The 27,782-nt window shown below is 40.4% G+C and overlaps 4 protein-coding genes across 4 annotated transcripts; all 4 read left to right on the top strand.

Annotated features, from left to right (window-relative positions):
* Positions 1–755: 755 nt before the first annotated feature.
* On the top strand, positions 756–5,147 carry LOC145398499 (GILT-like protein 1). Its single transcript, XM_080271375.1, has 5 exons — positions 756–830; positions 1,684–1,821; positions 3,163–3,333; positions 4,409–4,555; positions 5,049–5,147. Exons 1-5 carry the CDS (start codon positions 771–773, stop codon positions 5,145–5,147), a joined length of 615 nt encoding a protein of 204 aa, XP_080127501.1. The 5' UTR covers positions 756–770.
* Positions 5,148–8,119: 2,972 nt separating this feature from the next.
* LOC145398498 (GILT-like protein 1) lies at positions 8,120–12,328 on the top strand. The gene is made up of 5 exons (XM_080271374.1): positions 8,120–8,179; positions 8,863–9,000; positions 9,621–9,791; positions 11,247–11,393; positions 12,230–12,328. Exons 1-5 carry the CDS (start codon positions 8,120–8,122, stop codon positions 12,326–12,328), a joined length of 615 nt encoding a protein of 204 aa, XP_080127500.1.
* Positions 12,329–15,405: 3,077 nt separating this feature from the next.
* On the top strand, positions 15,406–18,798 carry LOC145398334 (GILT-like protein 1). The gene is made up of 5 exons (XM_080271224.1): positions 15,406–15,489; positions 16,336–16,473; positions 17,291–17,461; positions 18,177–18,326; positions 18,577–18,798. The coding sequence occupies exons 1-5, from the start codon at positions 15,430–15,432 to the stop codon at positions 18,673–18,675; spliced, it is 618 nt and encodes a 205-aa protein (XP_080127350.1). The 5' UTR covers positions 15,406–15,429; the 3' UTR covers positions 18,676–18,798.
* A 4,819-nt stretch (positions 18,799–23,617) lies between these two features.
* Positions 23,618–26,899, top strand: LOC145398497 (GILT-like protein C02D5.2). Its single transcript, XM_080271373.1, has 5 exons — positions 23,618–23,708; positions 24,251–24,414; positions 25,353–25,523; positions 26,114–26,260; positions 26,724–26,899. The coding sequence occupies exons 1-5, from the start codon at positions 23,618–23,620 to the stop codon at positions 26,811–26,813; spliced, it is 663 nt and encodes a 220-aa protein (XP_080127499.1). The 3' UTR covers positions 26,814–26,899.
* The last annotated feature ends 883 nt before the right edge of the window (positions 26,900–27,782 follow it).

The raw sequence follows: 27,782 nt of genomic DNA, 5'->3' as shown, positions 1-27,782 counted from the left end.
TGATTGATGGCGATGATGATGAAGAAGAAAAAGATGATGATGATGATGAATGACTGTATATTAGAACAGTGATGATATAACACTTATTACTCAAAACTGTCCAAAAATTACTACCTCCAGTATGTACCATTTTTGCTGGAACGTCTTAGATATTACACTCACAAGTTAAAATTAGAGACTGACCAGGAGAGCGTGAGTGAGGTGGTTGGTGGAGAGGGAGGGGGAAGATGGAGGGATAGGGTGGGGAGGTGCATGAGAACCAGAGAGAGAGAGAGAGAGAGAGAGAGGGAGGGAGGGAGGGAGAGAAAGAGGGGTGGGGCCGATGACGGAGGGTAGGGTGACATGGAGGTGATTCGTTTATGGGACTGAGGCGTCTGCTACAGAATGATAGATAGATAGATAAACAGATAGACAGATAGACAGATAGATGGATGGATAGATGAATAGATGGATGGATGGATAGAGAAAAACAAAAAAGACAGATAGGTACACAGACAGCAAAAAGGACCATACATGAAAGTAATGAGAAAGATCAAAGGAATTGAGAAGTAACTCGTGCTTGTGGACGGGGTCGGAGAGGACGTGGAATACATGAGAAAACATAGTGTATGAATTAAATCTGTGTCGGCATGTGTGTGTGTGTGTGTGTGTGTGTGTGTGTGTGTGTGTGTGTGTGTGTGTGTGTGTGTGTGTGTGTGTGTGTTTATATAATGAGAGTGTGTGAAGCGGAGCCACTCTTGCACACACCACCTCATTCTTACCCCACCACAATGTTCTCTACAGCCGTTGTCTACATCCTCTGGGCTCTGACATCGCCCGTCCAGTCTGCGGTGAGTAAAATAACATGTAAGATTTATGCTCATATACTTAAACCACGAATCTCTGAGTGAAGTGCAAAACCACTTATTTCTGACTCATTTAAGGAACGCCTGAGGCTATTACGTCTGGTGGAAATATACGCCTAGAAGTGGAAATATGTTTAGCCATAAGATAATATTTCGCCGACAATCCAGCTCTTGTTTCCCTCCTTCCATACTTCTCATTTCATCCCATTTCTCTCCATTTCTCCCAGTTTTTTTCCGATTTCTTTCCATGTCTTTTCCCATCTCTCCCATTTCTCTACATTTCTCCTCCATTTCTCTCCAATTCTTCCCAATTTCTCCCATTTCTCCCCCATTTCTCCCCAGCGAAAGTGAATATCCTTCCTTCTCATACTCGTTTGTTAAGTGCTTCATATTGTTATTAAATAATAATAGATCATAACAACAGTTGATAATAATAGTTCATGTAGAGAAATTTCAGTGAACTTTTCCTCACGGTTTTTACAATTTAGTTTTTGTGCTACAGACCTATATTTCACTTTTATTTTTTTATTTATTATTTGTGCTGACAAATTTGTGCCCACGGTTGTACTTTTCCATTTTGAGCTACAGATCTATACTTCATTTTTTTCTTATTTTTTATTTATTTTCTTCCTTTCTGTCTGTCTGTCCTTCTTTATTCATTCATTTATTCATTTATTTCTCACCAGGACCCACTGAAGGTGTCGGTGTACTTAGAGACTCTTTGTCCCGACAGAATTGATTGATTGATTGATTGACTGCTTGACTGACTGACTGACTGACTGACTGATTGATTGATTGACTGACTGATTGAGTGATTGATTGATTGATTTCTCACCAGGACCCAGTGAAGGTGTCTGTGTACTACGAGACCCTTTGCCCCGACAGCGCCCGGTTCGTCACTACTCAGCTGTACCCGGTGTGGTCTGACCTCAAGAACATCATTACCCTCGATGTCAACTGCTTCGGAAAGGCTAATGTGAGCAGTTGCTTTTAGTCTGTATTCTCTATTGTATTCTGTATTATCAGTTTTGTATTGTATTCTGTATTATTTATTTTGTATTGCATTCTGTATTCAAGGAGGCTTCTTAGTGTCATTCCCTTAGCGGTTTATTTTGCATATATTGTGCCCTAGCATTCTTGTGTGTTTTATTTTCTGTCGTTTTAATATCGACATTGTCTGCTGCCTCAGGTATGTATTCTAGGTTTCGTAGCATCACTCCCTTAGCAACTCATTTTGCATATTGTACCTTAGCATTCTCATGTGTATTTTATTTTCTGTCTTTTTACTCTCCACCTGAGGAAGTCAGAGTAGGGCATTGTTATCACTGGGATCAACAAGAATAGGTGGCATAGGGATTTTGTTTCCGGGCCAGAGCTCAGAAAGTATTCACTGTAAAGTCATGAAATTTCACGTAGTTGATGTGTCGTATAGTGACCTGGTGCCTTTTGATAGGTAGAATGCTGTGTCATAAGTAGTTTTTTTGTTTTTTATTAATGAAGCATTTTAAAAAATCTCAGATTTCAATTCGACCTGCGCAAGGAATCTCAAGGGTTTAATGCATTTTTCAGTTAAAACTTTGCAACTACTACACCTATGAGGCAGAAATTGTACATGATAAGTGATAATATGAACATCTAATTATGTATGAAGTTTCAAGACTGTGCCTATTATGTAAGTATAGAAATGGCTGCCTAAATGAAAAAAATCACGTCATAATTTCATCATATATGCTCATAACCTCATTATTACCATGGGTAATCTACTGAAATTTTTAAGTTTTAATGTCTCTGGGTTGTACAGAGTGGGAGGGGAGTGAGGGCCATTATGCGCATGGTTAGGTGTGCTGGGAGGTGGGGGTATGTGCTTGGTCAGATGGAGGGTTGCAACAGCGTAGCGTTGCCTATGTTTAATATTGGTACTGCCTGTATCAATAGCATAAAGGAAGATGTTAGGATGTAATGTGTTGAATAAATCGCTAAAGAAGGCTTGCAACGACATCCCCAATTACACTTGCAATGCGACCGTCTTGAGTATTTGGATGGCTCATTTTGTTCATCTATCTGACTGTCCATCTGTCATTCAATCTGTCTATTTATCTGTCTGTCTATCTATCTATCTATCTATCTATCTAGCTGTCTGTCTGTCTGTCTGTTTGTCTGTGTCTATCTATCTATCTGTCTATCTGTCTGTCTATACGTCTGTCTGTTTGTCTGTCCATCTATATATCTATATACCTCCATGTGTATGTATGTATTTGTGTGTGTGTGTGTGTGAGTGTGTGTGCAAAACCTAATTACTTGACACCATGTCCTCCAGTACACAGCTAACGGGGACGGGTATGATTTTGTATGTCAACACGGGCCAGGGGAGTGTGAGGGCAACAAGATGGTGACCTGCGCCAAGGAGTACACCGCTGATGAGGACAAGTTTATGGCCTTCTCCAACTGCATCATGGAGCGCTTTGTGGGCACCGAGGCGGGACCAGAGGTGGGAATGTGTGTGTGTGTGTGTGTGTGTGTGTGTGTGTGTGTGTGTGTGTGTGTGTGTGTGTGTGTTGATGGTGCTCAAAACTAATGCTGTGATGAGCTGCGAGTATGGGGGAATAAAAATGTAAAGAGAGAGAGAGAGAGAGAGAGAGAGAGAGAGAGAGAGAGAGAGAGAGAGAGAGGGAGAGGGAGAATAAAAAATAAATGAAAAATCTTTTAGTAATTTACAATCTAAATTTACCTCAAACGTCTTGAAATCATTGACCAAAGTAGTCGAATCAACCATGACCCTAACATTTTTGAAACCCTGTAAATTAGAACAGTTAAAAAGTCTTGAAATCTCGGAATTCGACAAAGAAGAATTTTAGAGACAGACTTGTTCCTATCACCTGCACATAAGTGATTTAGGACGATAACTATGATTTGAAATATTGAGGATGATTGGATCTGTGACCTGCACCTCCCTTGACGACGCAGAAGAAAGGACGCCAATTTCACACACGTTCATGCGTCAGTGAGGTAATTTGATGTAGGGAATATATTTTTTATTTGTGTTTCCTTTTCGTGTTCATCTTCAGTAAACAAATAATTATAAAATAGTCGCTTTGAGAGAAATCAACTGTTGAATTAGAAAAAAATGGAGAGAGTAGAGATTTCAGTCATTAATTTACAGATCACCTTCTTGTGACGAAAGTGGAAATTTATGGTCGTGCTGAGGTCTAAGCAGGAGGTGGGTGTTGTGATAATCAGAACATTCTGTGTCGGGAATTCTATCACCTGCTTGTGAGTCTTATAACGATAACATGTTCCATTATTTTTATTTACAATTTAATCACTAATATTCTCTCTTATTCTACACACAACTAAGAAACAGATGCCTACTAAACACAAAGGTTAAGAACTGGTGATACACTTTTAAAGATTTGGAGGAGGTCTTTCAGTACTTACTGATGGACACATAAATATACACAAAGCTTTCACTTATTTCCTTAGTGTTTCATACTGGTACACACTTCGATGGTCTCAGACTCTTGGTATATTTTATTTATTTATTATTATTTTTTATTAATTTCCAGTGCGCCGAAGAGTCTGGTGTGGACTATAGTCAGGTGGAGAGCTGCTACACGTCGGTGGAGGGTCAGCAGCTGCTACAGAAGGTGGGGGAGAAGCAGAACGCCCTCGACCCCGCTCTCTACTATGTTCCTTGGATCCTTATCAATGATGTGAGTGGCTGAGGGACGTAGTTAACTGCGACAGGATGATTACTGATCACTCTAGGGTGATCAGAGGCAAAACACACACACACACACACACACACACACACACACATACTCGAGCACATATATCGAGCACATATATAATAATGTTCGATATCCATTACTGCAAGCTATGGCATAGAATTAATATACCTTATCAGTGTACAGCACATACTTTGAAAGACCGCTAAGCATAAGATTTTCTTAGGAGACAAAAGGACATGGAGACAGCGAGACTAGGAGGCAATATACCATCAGATAAACTTCACACTTAATGTTATCACGTTATTTAATAGCATCGATTATCAGTTTTCGTATGAATGAGAAAGCGAGATTTGTTTTTACGAGTACTTGCTAGTATTTATTTTTGTTTATGTGCTGCAGTGAAAGAGGAATGTTATATATGGACCACTCTGTATAATCACTCTGTTAAATCTCTTATTGTCGTGTCTTCCGGCAGGTTTTCTCGGAGGAGCAACTGGATGAGGCCCAGGCTGATCTGAGGAAGGTGGTGTGTGATGCCTACCAAGGAATCAAGCCTATTGGTTGCAGAACGTAGTCACGTGTCATACACCACCTCTAACACCACACACCACCTTTCACACCACACACCACCTTTCACACCACATACCACCTCACACACCACACACCACCTCTCATACCACGCACCACCTCACGCACCACACACCACCTCTCACACCACACATCACCTCTCATTTCACACGCATTTCCCACATCACACATCCCCTTCTACACACCACACCACAGATTTTCTCTTATACACCTCTCATACACCATACACCTATCTTTGTACACTACATGCTTCCCCATACTCCACACACTACATTCCGAGGTTTCTTTTCTGTACTAGACATCACTACAAATAGAATAGTGACATTGCATAATTTGCAATGTATAAAAGAAGCAATTTTTTTTTTATAGACAATGAATGGAGGAAGGAAAACAAAGGGGAAAAAAAATAAGTCATGTGCCTAAAGGCATCCTCCATTCATAAAATATTTATAACAACTGGATTTGAATTGAAGTGGATTAAATGTTTGTGGGAAACAACTCCCAGGAAGTGAATTCCAGAGAGCAGCAGTTCTGAGGATTAATGAATTTTGATAAGCAGACGTTCTACATTGCGGGGGAGAGAGTGTGAATTCATGGGCGCTCCCAGCTGCCTGAGTATTTCGGGTGAAATTATTAAGGGGAGGAACAATTGAAGCCAGTTCGTCTGAACACTTACGGTAAAAATATCTATAAAATAATGCTAAAGATGAAACATCTCTACGTACTGATAATGGAGGAAGGTTTTGCGTGATGGCAGGATTATTGATTAATCTAATGGCTTTATTTTGAATTTTGTCCAACTGCCTCAATGCAACCGCTCCACATCCACTCCACAGTGGTGAACAGTATTCGAGCTGAGAACGCACATGACTTTTGTATATTGTGGCCATCTGCTCGTCAGTGAAGAACTCACGAACTCTGTACATAAGTCTCAATTTTTTGGAAGCATTTTTAGCAAAGGATTTAACATAAGCTGTCCAGCTAGGTTGGGGTTTATAGTAACACCTAGGATATCAATTGTAGTGGATATGGGAATACTGACATCATTTAAAATTATGTGAGAGTCAGAGGGATTCTTTCTGTTGGAGAAATTAATGTATTTAGTTTTCTGAGCATTAAATGAGACCAGATTTGTTTGTCCTCATTGATTAATTTTAGAAAGGTCCTGGTTCAGAGAAATTGCTGTGTTTATTTGGGAATTTATAATATCAAATTGTGTAAAGGGGGTACTAAATGTGAAAGAGCTATGAAGGGTCGAGTCATCAGCATAAGAGTGTATTGAGTTGTGAGTGACAGATAGGAGGTCATTTATATGAATGCGAAAGAGGGTTGGCATCAAAACTGATCCCTGAGGTACGCCAGCATTTATGGAATGAAACTGAGAATAAATACCATCTACCATGACCCGTATTTTTCTATTAGAAGGTAAGAAGAAATTAGAGGAACCAGTGATGCAAGGCCATAGTGTGACATCTTAGACAATAAGGCCCGGTGCCATACTCTGTCAAATGCTTTTGATATATCTAGTGCTATTGTGTGTGTTTCACCATGTTGGTCTTTCGTTTTGTTAAGCTGATGGGTAAGAAGGCAAAGAATGTCTACAGTTGAACGTCCTTGTCTAAATCCATACTGCCGATCATTGATTAATTTATTGATTTCTAGATGCTTGAGTATGTGTTTGTTAATTAGCGTCTCAAAAACTTTACAGAGAATGGAAGTTATTGCAACTGGTCTATACATGAGAGAGAGAGAGAGAGAGAGAGAGAGAGAGAGAGAGAGAGAGAGAGAGAGAGAGAGGGTGGGGTAATTTGGAAAGAGGCGTCGCGATGGTGAAGCATAGGGTGAAGTGGAGGTCATTCACTGATATGACTGAGGCGTCTGTTACAGATAGACAGATAGCTTTCGTTTTCGTTTTCATTTTTAAAGACTCCAGCACCCTTGTATGCGTCGGCCTAGGTCACATACGAGTAATGGCAGCTCTCCATGCTGCTTGATCTCGGGCAGCTTCGCTATTCAGTCTCTTAACCCTGAGGTCACACTCAGTGACCTCGTCCCAGGTCTTTTTAGGTCTACCTCTTGCAACCCTATTCCCAACATTAACACCTCTCACTTTCTGCACCCAATTATCATCCCCCATCCTCTCTACATGCCCAAACAACCTCAATCTACCTCTCCTTATCACAACACAACACTAATACACTCCAGTCCCATCCTACCCCTCAACTCTTCCATCGTAAACCTAGCCCCCCCTGGCCTTGCACTGAGGGACGCACTGCACGTACACCTAGTCATTGTCATTTCTGTACGTTTGAGCCAGCGAATATCCTCTTCCTTTACTGCCCAGGTCTCACTACCATACAGTATTACACTCTTAACACATGTAGCATTCAAAAACCCTTTAGCACTGAGGGAGAGCCCTTTCATTGTCAGGAACGGCAACAGCTCCCTGAACTTTTTCCAACCACTCTTACACTAGCCACGGAGCTAGCTCCAGCCCCACCTCCAGCACTGAACATGTCTCCCAAATAACAAAACTTTTCTTTACACTCGAGAGACTCATTAGCAAGATCAGTCCTTGCACGCCTGACAATAGATAGATAGATAGATAAATAGATAGATGGACAGAGAGATAGATAGATGGATGGACAGATGAATGGATGGATGGATGAACTGACAAACTTAGATAGGCATGTAGACAGACAACAAAAAGGGCCAGACAGGAAAGTAATGCGAAAGATCAAAGGAAAGAGTGAGAAGAAACTCATGCTTGTGGAAGGGCTCGGAGAAGACGTAGAAGACATAAGATAACAGTGTGTGAATTACAGATATGTAAGCATGTGTGTGTGTGTGTGTGTGTGTGTGTGTGTGTGTGTGTGTGTGTGCATACAGTATATAATAATGAGTGTGTGTGACAGGAAGCCACTGTTCCACACGCCACCTCATCCTTACCCCACCACTATGTTGCCTACAGTCGTTGTCACCATCCTCTGGTCTCTGGCAACGCCCGTCCAATCTGCGGTGAGTAAATAACATGTCAGATTTATGCTCATATACTTAACTCATGAATCTCAGAGTGAAGTGCGAAACCCCTTATTTTTGACAGCCATTTAAGGAACGCCTGCTGTTATTACATATGGTTAGCCTGCATCCCATACTCTTTAATGCAGTCAGCAGGCATACAGGAAGGACAAACGTTCCATCATCGCCAAATGCCTTAAAAATTATCATAGAAAATTCAGAGTGTGTATTCCACTTTAAAATATAAGGTTTAAGTATACGGTCATTATTTTTTTTCCACTTCCACGATTAAAGTCTGAATCATGGATGAATAATTTTACGGTTTTTATGATTGTAATGATGCGTACTTGCTCTGAATGCTAATGGAGTCCTTTTGAAGAAGTAATGACGATAGGCCATTATTATTATTATTATTATTATTATTATTATTATTATTATTATTATTATTATCATTATAATAATAATAATAATAATAATAATAATAATAATAATAATAATTATTATTATTATTATTATTATTATTACTGATTGCTTGATTGACTGATTGACTGATTGATTACTTGACTGATCGACTGATTGATTACTTGACTGATTGATTGATTGGCTGATTGATTACTTGACTGATTGACTGATTAATTACTTGACTGATTGACTGACTGACTGATTGATTGCTTTCTCACCAGGACCCAGTGAAGGTGTCGGTGTACTACGAGACCCTTTGCCCCGACAGTGCCCGGTTCATGACGACGCAGCTGTACCCGGTGTGGTCTGACCTCAAGGACATCATTACCCTCGACGTCAACTGTTTCGGGATTGCTAATGTGAGTAGTTACTTGAGGTCCCAGTCTTTGTTCTGTATTTTATATTGTATTCTGTATTCTAGGAGGCTCCCTTAGCGATTTATTTTGCATATTGTACCCTGGGATTCTCAGGTGTATTTTTACCGGCCTCGTTAGCGAAGTTGGTCTTGTTTTCAATGTGTGTGTGTGTGTGTGTGTGTGTGTGTGTGTGTGTGTGTGTGTGTGTGTGTGTGTGTGTGTGTGTGTGTGTCTCCAAACACTGCCCTCTCTCATTAGGGCCACTCCAACAACCACTGCCCTACCTTGTATCTCTTTTATAACCCTATCCATATACAGATTGAACAACCATGGAGACATGACATATCCCTGTTTCAATCCAACCTTCAAATAGAAAAATTCACTTTGTTCACTATCCCCACGCACTGCAGCCATAGCTTCCTCATACATACTCTTCACAGCATTCAACAACTTCCCAGCTACTCCCTATATTCTTAATACTTTCCACAGTCCTTGTCTACATATATAGATAGGTAGATTGATAGATGGACTGATTGACTGATAGAAAGACAGATAGATAGATAGATAGAAGTCTACTTAAATCACTACAAAAAAAACTAATTACTTGACACCATGTCCTCCAGTACACAGCTAACGGGGACGGGTATGATTTTGTATGTCAACACGGGCCAGGGGAGTGTGAGGGCAACAAGATGGTGACCTGCGCCAAGGAGTACACCGCTGATGAGGACAAGTTTATGGCCTTCTCCAACTGCATCATGGAGCGCTTTGTGGGCACCGAGGCGGGACCTGAGGTGACAATGCCTACCCCCTTCTCTGTGTGGGGGGAGGGGGGCGGGAGATGGCACTCAAAACTAATGTTGTAGTTAGTTGTATGAGGATCAGAAGTGTAGAGAGAGAGAGAGAGAGAGAGAGAGAGAGAGAGAGAGAGAAGAAGAAGAAGAAGAAAGAAAAGTCTGTTAGTAATATGCGCTATAAATTTACTTCAAAATGTCTTTAAATCGATGACCTAGATAGTCGAATCGAACATGAACCTAGCATTCTCAAAACCCTGAAATCAAACGCACACAATCGAAAAGCTTTGAGACCTCAGAGTTCAACAAACCAGAATTTTAGGAACAGAGTTATTCCTATCAATTGCACATAAGTGGTTAGGACGGTAACTGTGATACGAAATTTTGAGGATGGTTGGATCTGTGACCTACACCTCCCTTGATGAAGTAGAAGAAAGAACGACAATTTCACACTCGTTCATGCCTCAGTGAGGTAATCTGGTGTATGGAATATTTTTTATTCGTTTTTACATCCTCTGTTCATCTTCTGCAAATAAATAATAAAATGAAAAAATAGTTGCCCTGAGAAAAATTATTCCTGGAATAGGAATACGAAGTGAAGTACGTAGAGATTTCTGTTATTAATTCAGAGATCACAGTCTAGGGATGGTTTGAGTCCACATGAAGCGCTTACAAAACAAAAAACAACCTATATATATATATATATATATATATATATATATATATATATATATATATATATATATAAAATGTGTGTGTGTGTGTGTGTGTGTGTGTGTGTGTGTATGTGTGTGTGTGTGTGTGTGTGTGTGTGTGTGTGTGTGTGTGTGTGTGTGTGTGTGTGTGTGATTATATTCTTTCAAACATATAAACGCATTAAGGAATTATTATTGGCCATTATCTGGTTCAGACTGTGTGCACGATCTACTGCTTCTAACAACACACTGCATGGCTAGAATAACGCGAAGTGCAGTTGTTTCATTCTACACATTTTGAAGTGCCAACCTGCTTTCAATGAGGGCCCACTTACTAAGCATCCATATATCTGCGTTACATATATATATCTTTAACACTTGCACCAATATTATTGAAAATCCATGGTCGCCCTGAAGTATAAACAAGAGGTGGGCGTTGTGATAGTCCGAGACGAGTGTGTGAACTTGACCATCTGTGCCGGGAATTTTGTCATCTGTTTGTGAATTATATTCAGATAACATGTTCCAATTTTCATTTACGCTCTAATTCCTCAAATTCTTTTTTATTTTACACACAACTAAAAAGAAAGTCCTACTAAAGACAGCAGGTTCTGAATTGTGACTATACTGAAAGAAGTGGAGGAGGCCTTTCAAAAAATAATAACTGCACAGAAATGCATCAAGCTTTCACGTATTTCCCTCGTGTTTCATACTGGTACACATTTCGATGGTATCAGTATTTTTTTAAATTAATTTCCAGTGCGCCGAAGAGTCTGGTGTGGACTATGGTCAGGTGGAGAGCTGCTACACGTCGGTGGAGGGCCAACAGCTGCTGCAGAAGGTGGGAGAGAAGCAGAACGCCCTCGACCCCGCTCTCTACTATGTTCCTTGGATCCTTATCAATGATGTGAGTGGATGAGGGACGTAGCCAACTGCGATAGGAGATTTCCTGGCCACTGTTGGGTGATTAGAGGCAGCACACACACACACACACACACACACACACACACACACTCGAGCACATAATTAATCATGTTCAGTATCCATTATCGCAAGCTATGGCGTGGAAATGAGGTATCTTATCAGTGATATTATTATTAAATTTTTATATCATACTATTATACCTTATCATCTCGAAATGATCCATTCTCGAATTTGGCTCTCTGTTATCTTGTTTTTGTTTTTCTTGGAGGGAACAATTTGCAGGCTCCTGGCCTTTGGTTCCTTCTTTCTTGCATAAAAATAACAAATAAAAAAGTGTACAGCACATATTTTGAAAGACCGCTAAGAATAAGATTTTCTTAGGAGATAATAGGACATGGAAATAGGGAGACTAGGAGGCCGTATACCAAAATAAACTTCGCACTTAATGCCATGATGTTATTTATTAGCATCAATAATTAGTTTTCTCTGTACTGATAAGAAAGGGAGATATTTTCTGACTCATTAGTGTTTATTCTGTATTTGTGCTGTTATCTTTACTAAACAGTATGGTCTGTAAATTGCACTTCACCAGAAATACGCTTGTTTGTACCTTATGAGTTGTGGAGACGGCTCAGTGTGCTGGTGTGGGCGTGGGTGTGTAGGAAGTGAATAAATGATGCAGGGTAGACATCGATAATATTGAGTGAGCCGTCTCATCAACACACAAGTAATTTCCCCCGCAGTGAAAGAGGAATGTTATATATGGACCACTCTGTATAATCACTCGGTTAAATCGCTAATTGTCGTGTCTTCCGGCAGGTTTTCACGGATGAGCAACTGGATGAGGCCCAGGAAGATCTGAGGAAGGTGGTGTGTGATGCTTACCAGGGAATCAAGCCTATTGGTTGCAGAACGTAGTTACATGTCATACACCACCTCTCACACCACACCACCTCACACACCACACACCACCTTTCATACCACACACCACCTCTCACAACCACACACCACTTCTCATACCACACACCACCTCTTACACCACACACACCACCCCACACACAACACACACCACACAACATGTCCCCTAACACACCACCTCACATCACGCATAAACTCTTCCACTCCATCACTCACTCCATACACCACCTCTCACACCACACACCATCTCTCACACCAGCACCTCTCACACACCACACATCCCCTCTCATTCGCACACATTTCTCACATCAAATATCCATTGTCACTTCACACATATTTCACACACCACAATAATCTCTCCTATAGCTATCATACTCCATACACCTACCTTTATACACTACACACCTCCTCATACACCACACCTCACATTCCACGCTTTCTTCTCTGTACGGGACATCATTACAGAATATAGTGACAGTAAATGATTTGCAATGTGTAAACGAAGCACAAATAAAGTATGTAAGTAAAGGGTAACTGTTTTGGCTTCTCCTAATCAATAAATGTTTCACCCATCTATTCAAAGCATGGTGAAGTTATTACTACTTTCACTATGATTACTTTTTTTTTTATCTGTCTAACATCAAACAATTTTACTAAAGTTAGCAAGGACTTCTAATAGTGAGGAAGAAGGCGAAGAAGAAGAAGTAGAAATAGTAGTAGTAGTAGTAGTAGTAGTAGTAGTAGCTGTAACTCCAGACTAATCTTAAGCAGTCCACTATCTTCCTTTCGCGGGACAAGGGGGGAGTTGAGGTACCCTTGTATCGCCGGACAGGTCCACCACCCAATTACACCAGCACCACCACGTGAAGGCGTCAATCTTTAGCACCTAGAGAAGCGGTTAATGAAGGATACAACAAACGCCTCTAATTTGAAACATCTCTCCTAGGTAAAAAGAAAAAAAGAAAAAGGAAACAGAAAAAGAAAGTGACGAAAGAAAAATAAATTGTCCAGTGATAGCAAGAATTAAGGATCAAATAAATGTTAATTGACTGAAGGCATTTAAAGAGGCAACAAATCTTTAGTTATTTATTTACTGTTAGGGGGTGGCCATTTCTAGAGATGCACCAGGTATTAATGTCCCTACTCAGCAACGATCACTCCTGCCATACACACCACCATCGTCTCTCAGGTATTCCTCACGAATCATCCCCAAAAGTGAGTGGATCATGTCCAGGGAAAACCCATTAATAAATAAATGTAACTATAAAAATAAAGGAGAGAGAGAGAGAGAGAGAGAGAGAGAGAGAGAGAGAGAGAGAGAGAGAGAGAGAGAGAGAGAGAGAGAGAGAGAGAGAGAGAGAGAGAGAGAGAGAGAGAGAGATTGTGTAATAAGACCTGACTTTATCTAGTACATCCACGCTTCGCTCCATTTCGCCGTGATTCCGAATATGTTTGTACTGATTTCTTTACTCTCAAAATCCACATAAATTCACCTACCCCTCAGCCCTTCATACACGCATAGACCCTTCATAAATTTACATATATATATATATATATATATATATATATATATATATATATATATATATCTATCTATATATATCTATCTATCTATCTATCTATATATATATATATATATATATATATATATATATATATATATATATATATAAAGGATAGATTTACAAGAGAGATTTACAAGGACAGAGTATAAACAAATTTATTTATAACCCATCTTTAGCAAGGCGAGGGGATATAGTTTTTGTCGGCATGTGTCTGTATGTATGTCTGTGTGTGTGCGCATGTAGCCTACCTATCGTCAAAATATCCTGAAAAATTGTGGATGAATTTTCACTAAACATTCAGGAAACAGCAACTGTGTGGATGTGCAGAAATCTATTACTTCTGGTGGGTCAAAGAAGACCGATGGCAGCAGCCATATATACATTCTTTTTTTTTTTTTTTTTGAAACGCAGTGATTAAATTCCTTGGAGTTTTTTATTTTCTTAATATTTGGTTTGTAAGTAACCTGTACCTTAGCCAACAACATACCTTGAAGGGCGATCATCATTCGGCCCCCGAATGCTTTTGTTTAACTAAAAAGACAGATTTACAAGAGATTAAGAAAGCTAGATTTACAGTGTCCTTGGTTTCTAATAGTGTGTGACTGCTCAGTAGAGAAATTCTTGTTTGAAGAAGAACACAGCAATTAGTTACACCAGGAATCCTCTGGCTGCCTTCCCTGCTGAGTACCTTCCCGTGAAGAGGCGATGCTGGTCACGTGACCCATTAACCCGTGGCCCTTTTTCTTTGTCATATTTTCTTCTCTCTCTCTCTCTCTCTCTCTCTCTCTCTTTTAATGAATTCATCTCTGGTCATAAACAGAACAGCACGATCCCTGGAGGCCCAGAAGTCCTCCTACATACCATTCACCTCCTCATGTCATCGTTTTGGCACTGACACCCACCGTCTATACTGAATACATGCTAGGACTGTGCGGGGATGATATTACGACGTGTCAGCGGGTCTTCGGTAAATCAGTAAGTCCTACTTTTTAAAATTTCAAGTCCTTTAAACTGTTCCCTTCCCAAGCCTGGATTTGAGCCCACGTACATTAGGACAGCAGGCCACCTCTCAACCGACTGGTGTGTGTGTGTGTGTGTGTGTGTGTGTGTGTGTGTGTGTGTGTGTGTGTGTGTGTGTGTGTAATTTATTTTTGCCGGTACCAGACAATTTAGTTCAAATTAGAGGATGACTATGACTCACTCTCACCTGAATATAATAATAATAATAATAATAATAATAATAATAACAACAGTACTAATAATGATGGTGATGATAACAATAATAACAATAAAAACTATGACGATGGTAGGTAAGCTACTGTCCTCCCTTCTCAATTGCAACAAGATATGAACTACGCATGTAACTCTTTATCCCATTGCAAGCCTTTGTGTTGATTCCAGGCATCACGGCATCTGATAATGAGTTGTTTTTTGTCCGTTCTTGCGTGTGTGTGTGCTTGCGTGTCCAGGTGGAGGGTATATAAGGGTGGATGTGGATGTGGAGGCCTCAGCAGCGTCCTATCCATTCCTTCCACCATGTTCGCGGCTGCTACTGTCCTCGTACTTCTGGGTCTTGCTGCCCCTGTTTGGCCGGCTGTGAGTTTGCTGTCTGATTTCTGATTTGTCACCCCCTGTACAAATTACACACACACACACACACACACACACACACACACACACACACACACACACACACACACTTCCTCAGTCACCCCCCAGTCTCTCATTCCACCTGCCTTGCCCTCCACCTATACTTCCCTAACCACCTCATATTCCACCCGTCTCGTCCTCCACCCACACTTCTCTAACACTTTCATTCCACTACCTCGTCCTCCACTCACACACACACACACACACACACACACACACACACACACACACACACACACACACACATCCCTCGAGTTACCTTTCACACCACCTGTCTTCGCCTCCACCTCCCAAACCAGAACATATTCCACCTACCTCGCCCTCCACCCAAACTTCTCCACTAGCAACCAAGAAGCTACAAAAGATGTTTATTGCACTTCTTTTTCTAGTCAGCATCATTGAAAAAACAAAAAAAATATGAACTGCACTCCTTTCACTGACAGCTGCAATCGAGTGACAAAAAAAAAAATATATTGAACAGCATTTCTTTGATGAAAAACAACAAAACTGTAACTAAGTTTTTTTAGGCTTTTCTATTATATTTGTCTGTAAAAATGTGTAGTCTGTGCTTTCTCACCTGCTTTCGTCTCCCATCTGCATCCAACTTGACTCCGACTTCAGATTTTAAAAAAGTCAGGATGATGATGACGATGATGATGTTAATGATGACAGTGTTGATGATGATAAGCAGGGGAGGATGTTGATGTTACTGATGTTGTTGTTGAGGTTGATGATGATGATGATGATGATGATGATGATGATAATGCCAGTTTCTTTCTCATTTCCTCCAAGGATCCGGTAAAGCTGCAGGTGTTCTACTCGACCCTGTGTCCTGATAGCATGAGATTCGTGACCACTCAGCTCTACCCCACCTGGTCCAAGTACAAGAAGTTCATCGACCTTGACGTCAACACTTACGGCAAGGCTAACGTAAGTCGGGCCCTGGAGCGGGACATTGTGGTGTGGAGCAACTTTAAACCCTTGCAAAACGGCTGAGAAAATTAGGGATACTTAGGGATAGTGTTCTTGCCCCATCACAAATTCTAACTATTAAGCCTCACAAGTTGCATCACAGTATACACCCATACTATAAAGCCTTGTCACTCAGATCACCTTAACATCCAGATCACATTATAAAAGCATGTTATATGTAGTTAATTATAAGACATCTACTCTCAGATCACTTTATAAACCTTGCCATTCAACAAACAACAGTCTATAAAGCCTTGTCATTCAGATCATATAAATAGTTAGGAATCAGATCACATTACAAGCTTCCATGATAAAGCCTTAGTGAACAGACCATACTATGAACCTGTCTGCCACTCAGAACACTCTTAAGCTTCGACATTCAGATCATATTATAAAATCGTTTCTATATTAGATCTCATTACAAACTCTCTATGAAATCTTGCCACTCAGGTCACATTACTGGGCCATGTCACTCAAACCACATGGGTGTTAGTAAGATCACACAGATATTATCAAGTTTTGCCATGAAGATAATTAAGCCATCCAATACAGTTCCTGTCATAAAGTCTTGCCAAGCAGATCACACAATAAACCCTCATTCTAATCCCTCAACGTAAAGCCCTGACACTTGAATCGCAATACAAAGTCACATCCTGGATAATCATGCCATAGTATAAAGTCTACGTTTTAGTCTCACCCTGGCCTCTCAAGTCTCACCATAATCCATACATCTACCACTCAGGCTGCATTATAAAGCCTCACCCACGCCCTACAGATCACGTGGGACGGAGACGAGTACAACTTCTCGTGCCAGAGCGGCCCCAGGGAATGTGAAGGGAACCTGCTCATCAACTGTGCCCAGAAGCACGTGACTAATATGGACAAGTTCATGGCCTTCTCCTACTGCATCATGGACAATGGAGTGGCTGCCGAGGCTGCTTCTGAGGTTAGTCGGGATTCCGGAAGCTTGATTGGTGAGTGAGTGAATGTACGGCCCATCCAGTTAGGTAGGCTTTTGTAGTTTTCCCTCTGTCTCAGGCTTTCACTTGCTCTCTGGCACAGTTTCGAAAATGCATAGAGAACTATTGATTCTAACTGTACTGTACGTTGAATAAAATGGACATACATACATACAGTACACGCATACATACAGACACACAGACACACACACACACACACACACACACACACACACACACACACACACACACACACACGTTTTCTTACGCTTTAGGAAGAAAACTAATCAAGCACTTCAGATTTAAAACAAAATGTGAGCTCCTGAGGAGGGACACTGTTGTAACATGTCACGTTTCTAAAAGCTAAAAGACAAATCCACCTCAAGTTCAGGTGAATTCAATTAATCTCAACCCTTTAAATTATCCAGCACGATCTAGGGCAGTGTTCTGGTGCAATTAGGACGCTTACTAACACCTCTTCCTTACCGGTTTATTTCTGATTCTGCTCCGTTAATGTATTCTTGTGTGTTATTGATGCAATCTATGTCCACAGTAAATAGATAATGAAAAAAAAAAGGAAGATATTAATGGGTAGACTGGAAAATAAATCGTTAAGGAAGAGGTGCTAGGGAGCTTCCTTACGCGACGAGGATATGCATTTCTTTTCCTTTATTGCATTTATTATTTTTTTTTTATTCCCAGTGCGCCGACGAAGCTGGCATTGATCTATCCGGCGAGATCGACACCTGCCGCACATCGAAGGAGGGCCTGGAACTGCACAAGATTACAGGGGAGAAGCAAATGGCACTGGATCCCCCTCTCCACTACGTTCCCTGGATCATCGTGGGGGATGTGAGTTTGTATTTGTCAGCTTATTCTTTACGAAATTAAGTGAGTTTTCTTCCCATTTTGTTGAAGGAGACGCAAAACCACACTTTAACCCCCTTTTTACTACGTGCTCTGGGTCATCTTGGGTGAATTGAGTTAGTCTGCCTCCTCCTCCTCCTCCTTCTCTCTCTCTCTCTCTCTCTCTCTCTTTTTAACAACATTTTCTGTGATTTCCTTGTCACTTACTCTCGCTTTTCTTCATCTTCCCGGACAGGAATTCTCGGACGCCAACCTGGAAGCAGCTCAGAAGGACCTTGTGAAGCTCATAAAATCGGAGTACAAGGGCGACGACTGGGAAGACTGCGGGAAATAAGGCGGGAAATTCAAGCACTGGATGGCTGAAGAGGACGGATACATTCGGATTGTTACGAACGTATGACTTCGAATGATTCAGATGTTTACGGACTCTGAGGAAGGATGGGAAAAAAAAATCTAGGAGACATGTTTATTGATTTAGAGATTATTATTATTATTATTATTATTATTATTATTATTATTATATTTTTTGAGGAGAGACAGATGTTTACTGATATAGAGATTCAAATGGTTACGAACTATAAGGAAAGATCAAAATGTTTTAGGAGAGAGACAGGTTTTACTGATATAAAGATTTATATATTTTTTTTCATGAGAGAGACAGATGTTTACTCACTTAAAGATTCATATATTTACTGATTATAAGAAAGGATTGTAGTTTCTTCACGAGAGAGATTTTTTACTGATTATTAGGAGAGCTGCAGAGTTTCTAACTTTAAAAAGAGCTAAAGATTTTTTAGCGAACTGTAAATAGATATACACATTTTCTTTAGAGTATTAGATGATAAAATATGCAAAAATACGTTAGGCTAAACGTAAAAACATTCAGTTACGATGAAGCTTAAAGGAACTGTCCATCTATCTATCCATGTTCGAGTATCTGTCCATACATGTATCGATCTATCCACCTATCTATCTACCACCACGTCTTAATCTATCAACTGACTGACACTGCATCATGGAAGCGGAGTGGCCTTGATTACAATAAATCTCTCGATGCATCTCATTACCTCTTCAATATCGAAGGTTAGTTTTGCCTCGGAACACTAAGAAGAGCAGGGACTATTGTAAAGCGTGTAAAACATAAGGCAATACTTCAAGCATAAATATTCTTAGTATTAACAGTCACGTAAGTATTCAGTGTATGGCATTATATAACCTCAATAAATTCATGGCATCTTATATTCTGATTGTTTTACTATTTTTACTTCTTTAATAAACCCTTAAATCCCAGCGAGGTCCTAATTACAGTATTCATACAATTACCAGACGATTTTATTCAGAAAAGCCTCTCGTACTGAAGGGGCTAAGGCTCTATCTCACCTCTTCAGTAAAAAAAAAAAAAAAACTGTCATATGACGAATAATTTTCCTGGAGAAGGCAGGATAAAAAATCAAAGACGATACCAAGCTCAGAGTTAGAAAAAAAAAAAAATCTCTCGCATTAACATCACTTATGGAAAAAGCTCAGTCGTGTTCACAGATCCACCTTTTCATATAATCAATACGGAATTCATTTAAACAGGCAGTGTTCTTGGCCTGATATCCGGCGAACACTGTATGCCGAACCCAGTGAACACTACGTAATTTCACACATTCGTACAGTACACTACTCCCATATATACTAACTCACGTGTATGCATATTATGTGTGGGTATCTGAAAACATAATCATATGCGCAAATAATCACTTAATAACATGCTGTTAGTAACATGCTCGGATACTGTGCGATATGAGTTCAAAGTGATGGATAAGGAGACCAGAGGGGTTATCAGTGGAAGGGGTCATTCGTTATCTCGTCTTAGGAGTCTCTCACTTAGCAGCTTATTTTTAGCCTATCTGTCAATAGGTTCTTTCTGTGACTGTGAGAATATTAAGTTCAGTGGCGAATCATCAATAATTTTCATGTAATTTAGGAGTGAACAAACATGAAAAAGATATATTAATTTTATCAGTCTCACCTTCGATATGGGGTGGCACTGACATAACTAGGGAATGGATATACCCGATTGTACTCGTACAAACGTCCCTCAGCTTCCTACCTACTCCCCGAAAGGAGGATACTGGGCTATAAGAAAAGGGAATCTTCAACCTGCAGTCCACCGGCTTCAAGTTCGGATGAACCTGAGGCTACTACTACTACTACTACTACTACCAAGCTACTAATACTACTATTACTACTACTGCTACTACTACTACTGTTAAGATTTGTGGTGTCGTCTTGGATATTGTTGATAGCAAAGGTCAACTTTGTTTAGACTCATGATAACCATTAACCAACAAAAATATGAAGCAACGTTACACAGCACCTTAATGGAAGAAATTCAGCTTAGTTCATATTCGTACGATAGCTGAAGAAATAATAACATATATTTTGATAATGACAGATTTCTCAAAACAGGTTATTAACCTGAGGGTCTTCTTTAGCTGGGAAAAGAAGTAGGGATGATGATGATGATGATGATGATGATTATAATGATGATGATGATGATGATGATGATGATGATGATGATGATGATTATAATGATGATCTTCCTTGACTACGAGAGGCTTCTTTTCAGTTGAATGAAGTTGTCTGGTGGTAAATAAATAAATGAAAAACAAAAAATAAATAAGTATTATAAAAATTATACCACCGTACTGAAGGGGTTAAGGGTGACAGTTTTTTAGGTTCGTTTCACTATGAGAGAGAGAGAGAGAGAGAGAGAGAGAGAGAGAGAGAGAGAGAGAGAGAGAGAGAGAGAGAGAGAGAGAGAGAGAGAGAGAGCAGCCTTTGACCACGAAGCGTCTGTCCTTAGCTGAATAAAATGTCGTGTAAGCAGCTGAATTAAATGATAAAAAGATAACACTGAAAGCAAAAAGATCCTGAAGATAATTCCATGCACTGCACTGAAAGGAATCAAAACTTAGTCGTGTGGAGGCTGACAGAATCAATTAATCCTATACTTCTTTCACCTTAACTTGGCCCAAATTTTCATTCTTTTTGCAGCATAGTTTCGCGTTGCTCAGTGGCAGGAAGAGATAATGCTGTAGCGGCTTTACATTTTTTCCTTAGCACCTCTTCGTGACTTTCATCATATTCTATTGTTAATCTACTGACATAACTCAGTATTCTAGATGGAGGGATGACAATTTTGGGCCAAGGTAAACTGAACAAAGTATGGTTTCTTACATCAACACTATGAGAGTTTTTCCTGTCTTGAGATGAATAGAATCGTCTGGAGGGAGTGAGAATAAATTAAAAGAAGACATCATTGAATGGAAGGAGTTAAGGGGGAAATATTCTACCATCTACATTGAGAGATTTTTCCCAAGCTGAAGAAAATCGTCTGAAGGTGGCTAGAGAAAAATACAAAGACGCCATTGTAGTGAAAAAAATAATCTCTTCAATACAATACCACCCAACCAAAGTAACATAGCCTATCCTTGAAATAATACATGGCGAGGGATAAAAGCCTCACTTATTTCCCGACCGCGTCTACTTCATATTTTGATCACGTACGTCATCTTCCCTCCTGATGCATCAAATCAATGGGAATTATCAGAGGGCAGAGGAACATGTCAAGCCTCTCGCAGCTTAGGAATATTAGCCACCAGAGATAAAGGGTGAGAAGAAAAGGAGATGAAGTATATATTTGGCGAACTTTTATCTCCGACCGCATGAGATCGAAATTTTACCTTTCTCTCAAAATCTCTTGCATCCGAGTGATGTCATTTTTTAGTTTATATTTGCTGCTGACGATTTTGTTAAATTTGGGAACCTTTAGTGGTGAAGGGGTTATTGGATGCTTTATCTAACTCCTTCAGTTTGAAAAGTCCCTCCTAACCTGAATGAAACTGGTGAAGATGGCAAGAATTGGAGCAGTAGTAGTAGCAGTAATAGTAGCAATAGTAGTAGCACCACCAACACCACCACCACCACCGGAAGTAGTAGTAGCACCTGCAATCCCAGGCTCATCTGAACGTGAACCCGATAGACTGCAGGCCGAAGTTGTCCATCGCCCACAGTCCATCATCCTCTCGGTGGGTGACAGGGAGGGGACTGAGGGACTTTTATCCAACCGGGGAGCTCCACCGTCGTGTCATATCGCCATCACGTGAAGGCGTTCATATCCACATGTTTCACTCTAACTTGGCCTTAAAGTGCTATCTCTCCACACTGAACTATGAGTTGCAAGAAGAAATTAACGCTGAAGTATGATGCAAGTCATGAAGAAGTGATGTGGGAGGAGAGTAAAGCCACATTATTGTCTTATATTGCCACTGAGCTGCATGAAATAGGCTGCAAACGGACGAAAATCTGGACCAAGTAAGTGTAAAAAGAGTATAGAAAAATATTAGAAATTCGTCACCGGACTGAAGAGATTCCTCACATATTTTGTAGGTCCATGGGTCTCTGTTATCGTCCATGGTGAGGTGGCTGGGTTTTGCTTCCATAATATGGGTTACAAGGATTTGTTCCACCACGGAGTCACTGGCCTGTCTCTTCTTTCTGGTGGGCGGAAATATGGACGCACACACTTCCTGAGTAGCTGAATGACCCAGTGGCAACAATGCAACAACTGCACGTGACACTCATTGCCAGTCACGAAGTATCTGGCACGTGGATTTTCTTCCTCTTCTTCTTTAATACAGAGTATGATCAGAAAGTTAACGTTTATGAATAAAGCTACCCAAGAAATAGTCATAAGGTAAAAAGTAATTTGTGGAACAAATCACCATGCAGTAATATTTTAAACATGTTCGGAGAACTCCTCTGCATTTCATTATCAGTAAATTTCGATTTGTCAGCATTCTTGTCAGACTAATATCGAAATTCAGCTTTGATGGTGAAATTATTATTGCCTTCTCCTAACACTTCACTTTTGTTGCATATATTATCCCTGGCCTTTGCTGTTACGCTGCCAGAGACCACTTCTTTAACCAAATCTTTAGTAATTTTTTTCTCCTTCTTGAGAGGTCCCATAGGCCTCAACCAATTTGTCATCCCTTTGTTGTTCCTTGTCCTCTTTTGTATGTGATAAGCATCACAGTGCATGATAATCAGCCATTGTGTGTGTGTGTGTGTGTGTGTGTGTGTGTGTGTGTGTGTGTGTGTGTGTGTGTGTGTGTGTGTGTGTGTGTGTGTGTGTGTGGTGCTTGCGTGTGTCTGCGTGTATCCGAGGCGGTATAAAGAAGGGTGGGTGAAGGTGAATGCTGGGATAATCCACAAGCCTCACCATGCACTCCGCCGGCCTATTCTGCGTCCTCCTGGCCCTTGCCGCACCTGTCACGCCATCTGCTATTGCCAATCGCACCTGCCACCATGTTCGTCAGCCACTGTCACCATCACACACTTGTCTGTCACCACACCTCTCTCCCATACCACTATACATTCTCCTCTCACCACACCCCTCACCCATACCACCAAACATTCTTCTTTCAACACACCCCTCCCCCACACCATCACACATTCTCCTGTCACCATATACCTCACCCACACCACTATATACTCACCCAGGCCACTACATCTATTACCTTTCACCGTAGCCTTCACCTTTATCACCCATCACAACATCCTTATCTCTACATATCACAGTATTCTCATCTTTTATCACACACTCACCCATACATACTACAATACCATACCCTCAGCTACATAACCATAAGGAAAGCCGTCCCCTATAACCTTTGTGCTTGATAAATAGATAAATATAGATAGACAGACAGGTATATAGTAAAAAGATAGATAAACAGAGAGACAGACACACAGATTGTTTAAATAGATAGACATACAGAGAGACAGATAATTGAGATAGACAGACAGACAGACAGATAACTAGAATAATGCTTCATACATACCCACTCATTCAGCATCTCTTTTCACCTTCCCCCTGCAGGACAAAGTGAAAGTATCGGTGCACCTGGAGACAATATGCAAGGACAGTTCCAATTTCGTCCTGACGCAGCTGGACCCCGTGTGGCAAGAACTCAAAGACATCATCACTCTCGACGTCAACACCTACGGCAAGACTAATGTGAGTTGGATTAGCCTTTCAGTGGGATGTTGTGTTTGTAGTTGGGTTATTTCTGAGACTTTTTTCATTTTGATTTTTTTTTTATTGGATTGGATTTGTTATTTCTAGACTTATTTTCTGTTTTGATTTTTTTGTTTTTGACTGGAAGGGATTCGTGTAAATTTCCTGACCCTTTTACCAAGCTGTTTCCTTCTTGGAGTCTAAGTAATAATCTAAATAATAATAATAATAATAATAATAATAATAACAATAATAATCGTCCCAAGAGTGGCAGAAAAAAAAAATCCCCATTGTTTTACTGTGGCCCAAACTCAGGGATATCACTCTTGATCTCAACACCTCTTCCAAGGCTGTTTTGAGAGAGCTGTTTAAGTTCGTCTGGGAGTAGCTGGAATTAAACAAAATAATCTTCATCGTTAAACAAAATAATCTTCATTGTTAAATAAAATAATCTTCATCGTTAAACAAAATAATCTTCATCGTTAAACAAAATAAAATTCATCGTTAAACAAAATAATCTTCATTGGTTGAGTTAGTTCTATACTCCTTTCACGTTATCTTGACCCAGAGTTTTGTTCTTTTGCTGTTAATTTCACGTAGCTCAGTAACATACATTACTAGAGCCCCCTGCATCGTTTCCACAGCACTTCTTCGTGACTAGCATCATATTCTAGTAATAATATACTACTACATCTCGGCCTTCAAGGTTGAGAGATGGCAACTTAGGCCAGCCCGACCAAACTTAACCTAACCCAACCTAACCTAACCTACCCTAACCCAACCTCAGCTAACCCTCAACATCTGTCTCTGTGGGTCTGTCTGTCTGTCTGTCTGTCTGTCTGTCTGTCTGTCTGTCTGTCTCTCTCTCTCTCTCTCTCTCTCTCTCTCTCATCCCTTTAGCCTGACCTAACCCTCAGAAATCTTCCTCCTCCCTTTAGTACACCAAAGAAGGGCACGGTTACGAGTTCGAGTGCGGTCGTGGGCCACTGGAGTGCGAGGGTAACATGCTGGTGACCTGTGCTAAGCGGTACATCACGCAAGAGGACCAGTTCATGACCTACCTCAAGTGTCTCTTCACCAAATTCTGCGGTGGTGAAGCTGGCCCGGAGGTGAGGAGGAAGGGGAGAGTTTTACGTTCACTGTTTTCTTACTCTATTTCAGCTGTGAGTATTTTTGTTTCTGTTTTTTCCTCTATTACGTATTTTCTTCGATAAGTATTTTGGGGTGACGATGCTGGCCCGGAGAAGAGGAGGAAGGGGATGGCTTCAGATTTATAGCATGTTTACTCTATTCAGTCTATAAGCATTTTTCTTTACGACGGAATTGTAATATGAATAAGAGACTTGATTATCGTCATTGTCATTATTATCATCTTCTTAAGCCAATTTCCCACACATGTTAATGAGATAGGATGCTGACGATATAGTGATGATAATGATGATGATTATAATTATGAAAATGGTGGTGAACTATCATTATGATGATTCTTATCATCATCATCATCATCATCAACGTAATTATTTCTCACAAGAGGAATGTGGTGGGACGATGATGATGACGACAATGACAATAATGAAGATGATGGTAATGATTATGACGATGACAATAATGATGATGGTAATAATGATAACGACGACGACGATAAACGGAAGCAACTATGAACCACCAAATCATATCTAACCCCAATGCCGTCCACCAGTGTGCTCGTGAAGCCGGTCTGCGCCACGAGGGTCTGAACGCCTGCAGCATGTCTGTTGATGGCCAGAAGCTGTATAAGAAGGAGGGACGCAAGGTGGTGGCACTGGAGCCATGCCTTGTCCGGGTACCACACATCCTTATCAATGGGGTGAGTGACGAAACAGATGATAATAGGCATGTGGACTGTATATATATTTGATATTATACCTGTACGGGTGCTGGAGAGGGAAGCCTTCATGTGTTGGCACTGATATAGTTGGGCTGTGGAGCTGCCCGGTTATACAAACGTCACGCAACTCCCTCCCTATCCCTCAAAACAACGATGGTGGACTACAGGAGAGCAGATTAAGCATGCAGTCCACTGGGTTCAAATTACAGATGAACCTGTGGCAACTGCTACTACTAATATGCTTGCACTGTATGCACAGGACTTCATATAGTATGTTATGAGTAGATGGCATTGTAGCAAGAGAAGCTACATCCACCTCTTACTTGGGTATCATGCATCTTTATTGACGGGAATAATTACCTGGATAATTAGATAATAATACATATGTTTCTTTTCAATAATTTTTCCCCTCTTTCATGTTCATTTGTCCTCTGATCAACAGGTGTATACCCCCGAGGCAGAGACCGACCTGAAGAAGTACGTGTGCGAGGCCTACGAGGGTGAAAACAAGCCCAGTGCCTGCACCATGTAATTCTCACCTGGATTACCTTTACCGGAACACCTGTACAACCTCATCACCAGGGACACAGCCAGATAATGTCATATTTTTACAACCCTTCACACTCACACTGTCTCGCACCCCCTCACACACTCCCAAGAACACACTCTTATGATCTGGTATATACACAAACACACCTTACACCTTTACACTACACATTCTTGTAATCTGACGTACAGTAAGCATATTCTTTCACATTTTCTCACCCTTTCATGCACTCTTTCATCACCAGGAACACACTCTAATGTTCTGAATCTCTCTCTCTCTCTCTCTCTCTCTCTCTCTCTCTCTCTCTCTCACACACACACACACACACACACACACACACAGACACTGGCAGCAACTCTCTGGTGGTGATGCTCCTCATATCCAACTGTCCTTGCCTGTGGAATCTGAACATAAAGCCACCAGTAAAGAGGCAGCCGTATATTCAGACCACAACCATGTCAGTGTCGGCAGTTTTTTCCGGCAATTTTCGGAGTGGTTAGAAGAGCCAATGTATGCTGTCAAATTCTGATGTGTACGTGATCTAGGAAAATGTATTAGCAGAAATAAAGAGAGAACATATTAACACAGATATTTTTTTTTGTGTGTGTGCCTAGAGATATAACTGAAAAAATAGGAGTAGTAAAAATAATAAAGAGAGTCAATGAGTGTAGATCTTTATTTGTATGGACTTAGAAATATAGATGAGAAAAACTGTGGTAGTAATAATAATAATAAAGAGAGCAGATTCAATACATATCTTTATTTGTATTCACCTTGAGATGTAGTTGAGAAAATTGTAGTAGCAAAACTTATAAAGATAGCAGATTTCGCACATCTAGATATATATAGTTGAGAAAAACTGTAGTAGTAAAAATGATAGGGAGTAGATGAAATGGAGATCTTTATTTCTGTGTACCTAGAAAAATAGCTTCGATATAAGATTCAGTAAAAATA

The sequence above is a fragment of the Coenobita brevimanus genome, chromosome 45 (genome assembly GCF_032717465.1).
Source record: "Coenobita brevimanus isolate Jiangsu-jjx chromosome 45, ASM3271746v2, whole genome shotgun sequence".
NCBI lineage: Eukaryota > Metazoa > Arthropoda > Malacostraca > Decapoda > Coenobitidae > Coenobita > Coenobita brevimanus.
The sequence above is the reverse complement of the archived record's forward strand: the minus strand, read 5'-3'. Positions and strand labels throughout refer to the sequence as shown.

Excerpts from the sequence above, each read along its gene's own strand:
- LOC145398499 (XM_080271375.1), top strand. The coding sequence starts at position 771 with ATGTTCTCTACAGCCGTTGTCTACATCCTCTGGGCTCTGACATCGCCC. Across the intron at positions 831-1,683 it reads CATCGCCCGTCCAGTCTGCG|GACCCAGTGAAGGTGTCTGT; the intron begins GTGAGTAAAATA and ends ATTTCTCACCAG. Across the intron at positions 1,822-3,162 it reads ACTGCTTCGGAAAGGCTAAT|TACACAGCTAACGGGGACGG; the intron begins GTGAGCAGTTGC and ends CATGTCCTCCAG.
- LOC145398498 (XM_080271374.1), top strand. The coding sequence starts at position 8,120 with ATGTTGCCTACAGTCGTTGTCACCATCCTCTGGTCTCTGGCAACGCCC. Across the intron at positions 8,180-8,862 it reads CAACGCCCGTCCAATCTGCG|GACCCAGTGAAGGTGTCGGT; the intron begins GTGAGTAAATAA and ends CTTTCTCACCAG. Across the intron at positions 9,001-9,620 it reads ACTGTTTCGGGATTGCTAAT|TACACAGCTAACGGGGACGG; the intron begins GTGAGTAGTTAC and ends CATGTCCTCCAG.
- LOC145398334 (XM_080271224.1), top strand. The coding sequence starts at position 15,430 with ATGTTCGCGGCTGCTACTGTCCTCGTACTTCTGGGTCTTGCTGCCCCT. Across the intron at positions 16,474-17,290 it reads ACACTTACGGCAAGGCTAAC|ATCACGTGGGACGGAGACGA; the intron begins GTAAGTCGGGCC and ends CACGCCCTACAG. Across the intron at positions 17,462-18,176 it reads CTGCCGAGGCTGCTTCTGAG|TGCGCCGACGAAGCTGGCAT; the intron begins GTTAGTCGGGAT and ends TTTTATTCCCAG.
- LOC145398497 (XM_080271373.1), top strand. The coding sequence starts at position 23,618 with ATGCACTCCGCCGGCCTATTCTGCGTCCTCCTGGCCCTTGCCGCACCT. Across the intron at positions 24,415-25,352 it reads ACACCTACGGCAAGACTAAT|TACACCAAAGAAGGGCACGG; the intron begins GTGAGTTGGATT and ends TCCTCCCTTTAG. Across the intron at positions 26,261-26,723 it reads CACACATCCTTATCAATGGG|GTGTATACCCCCGAGGCAGA; the intron begins GTGAGTGACGAA and ends TCTGATCAACAG.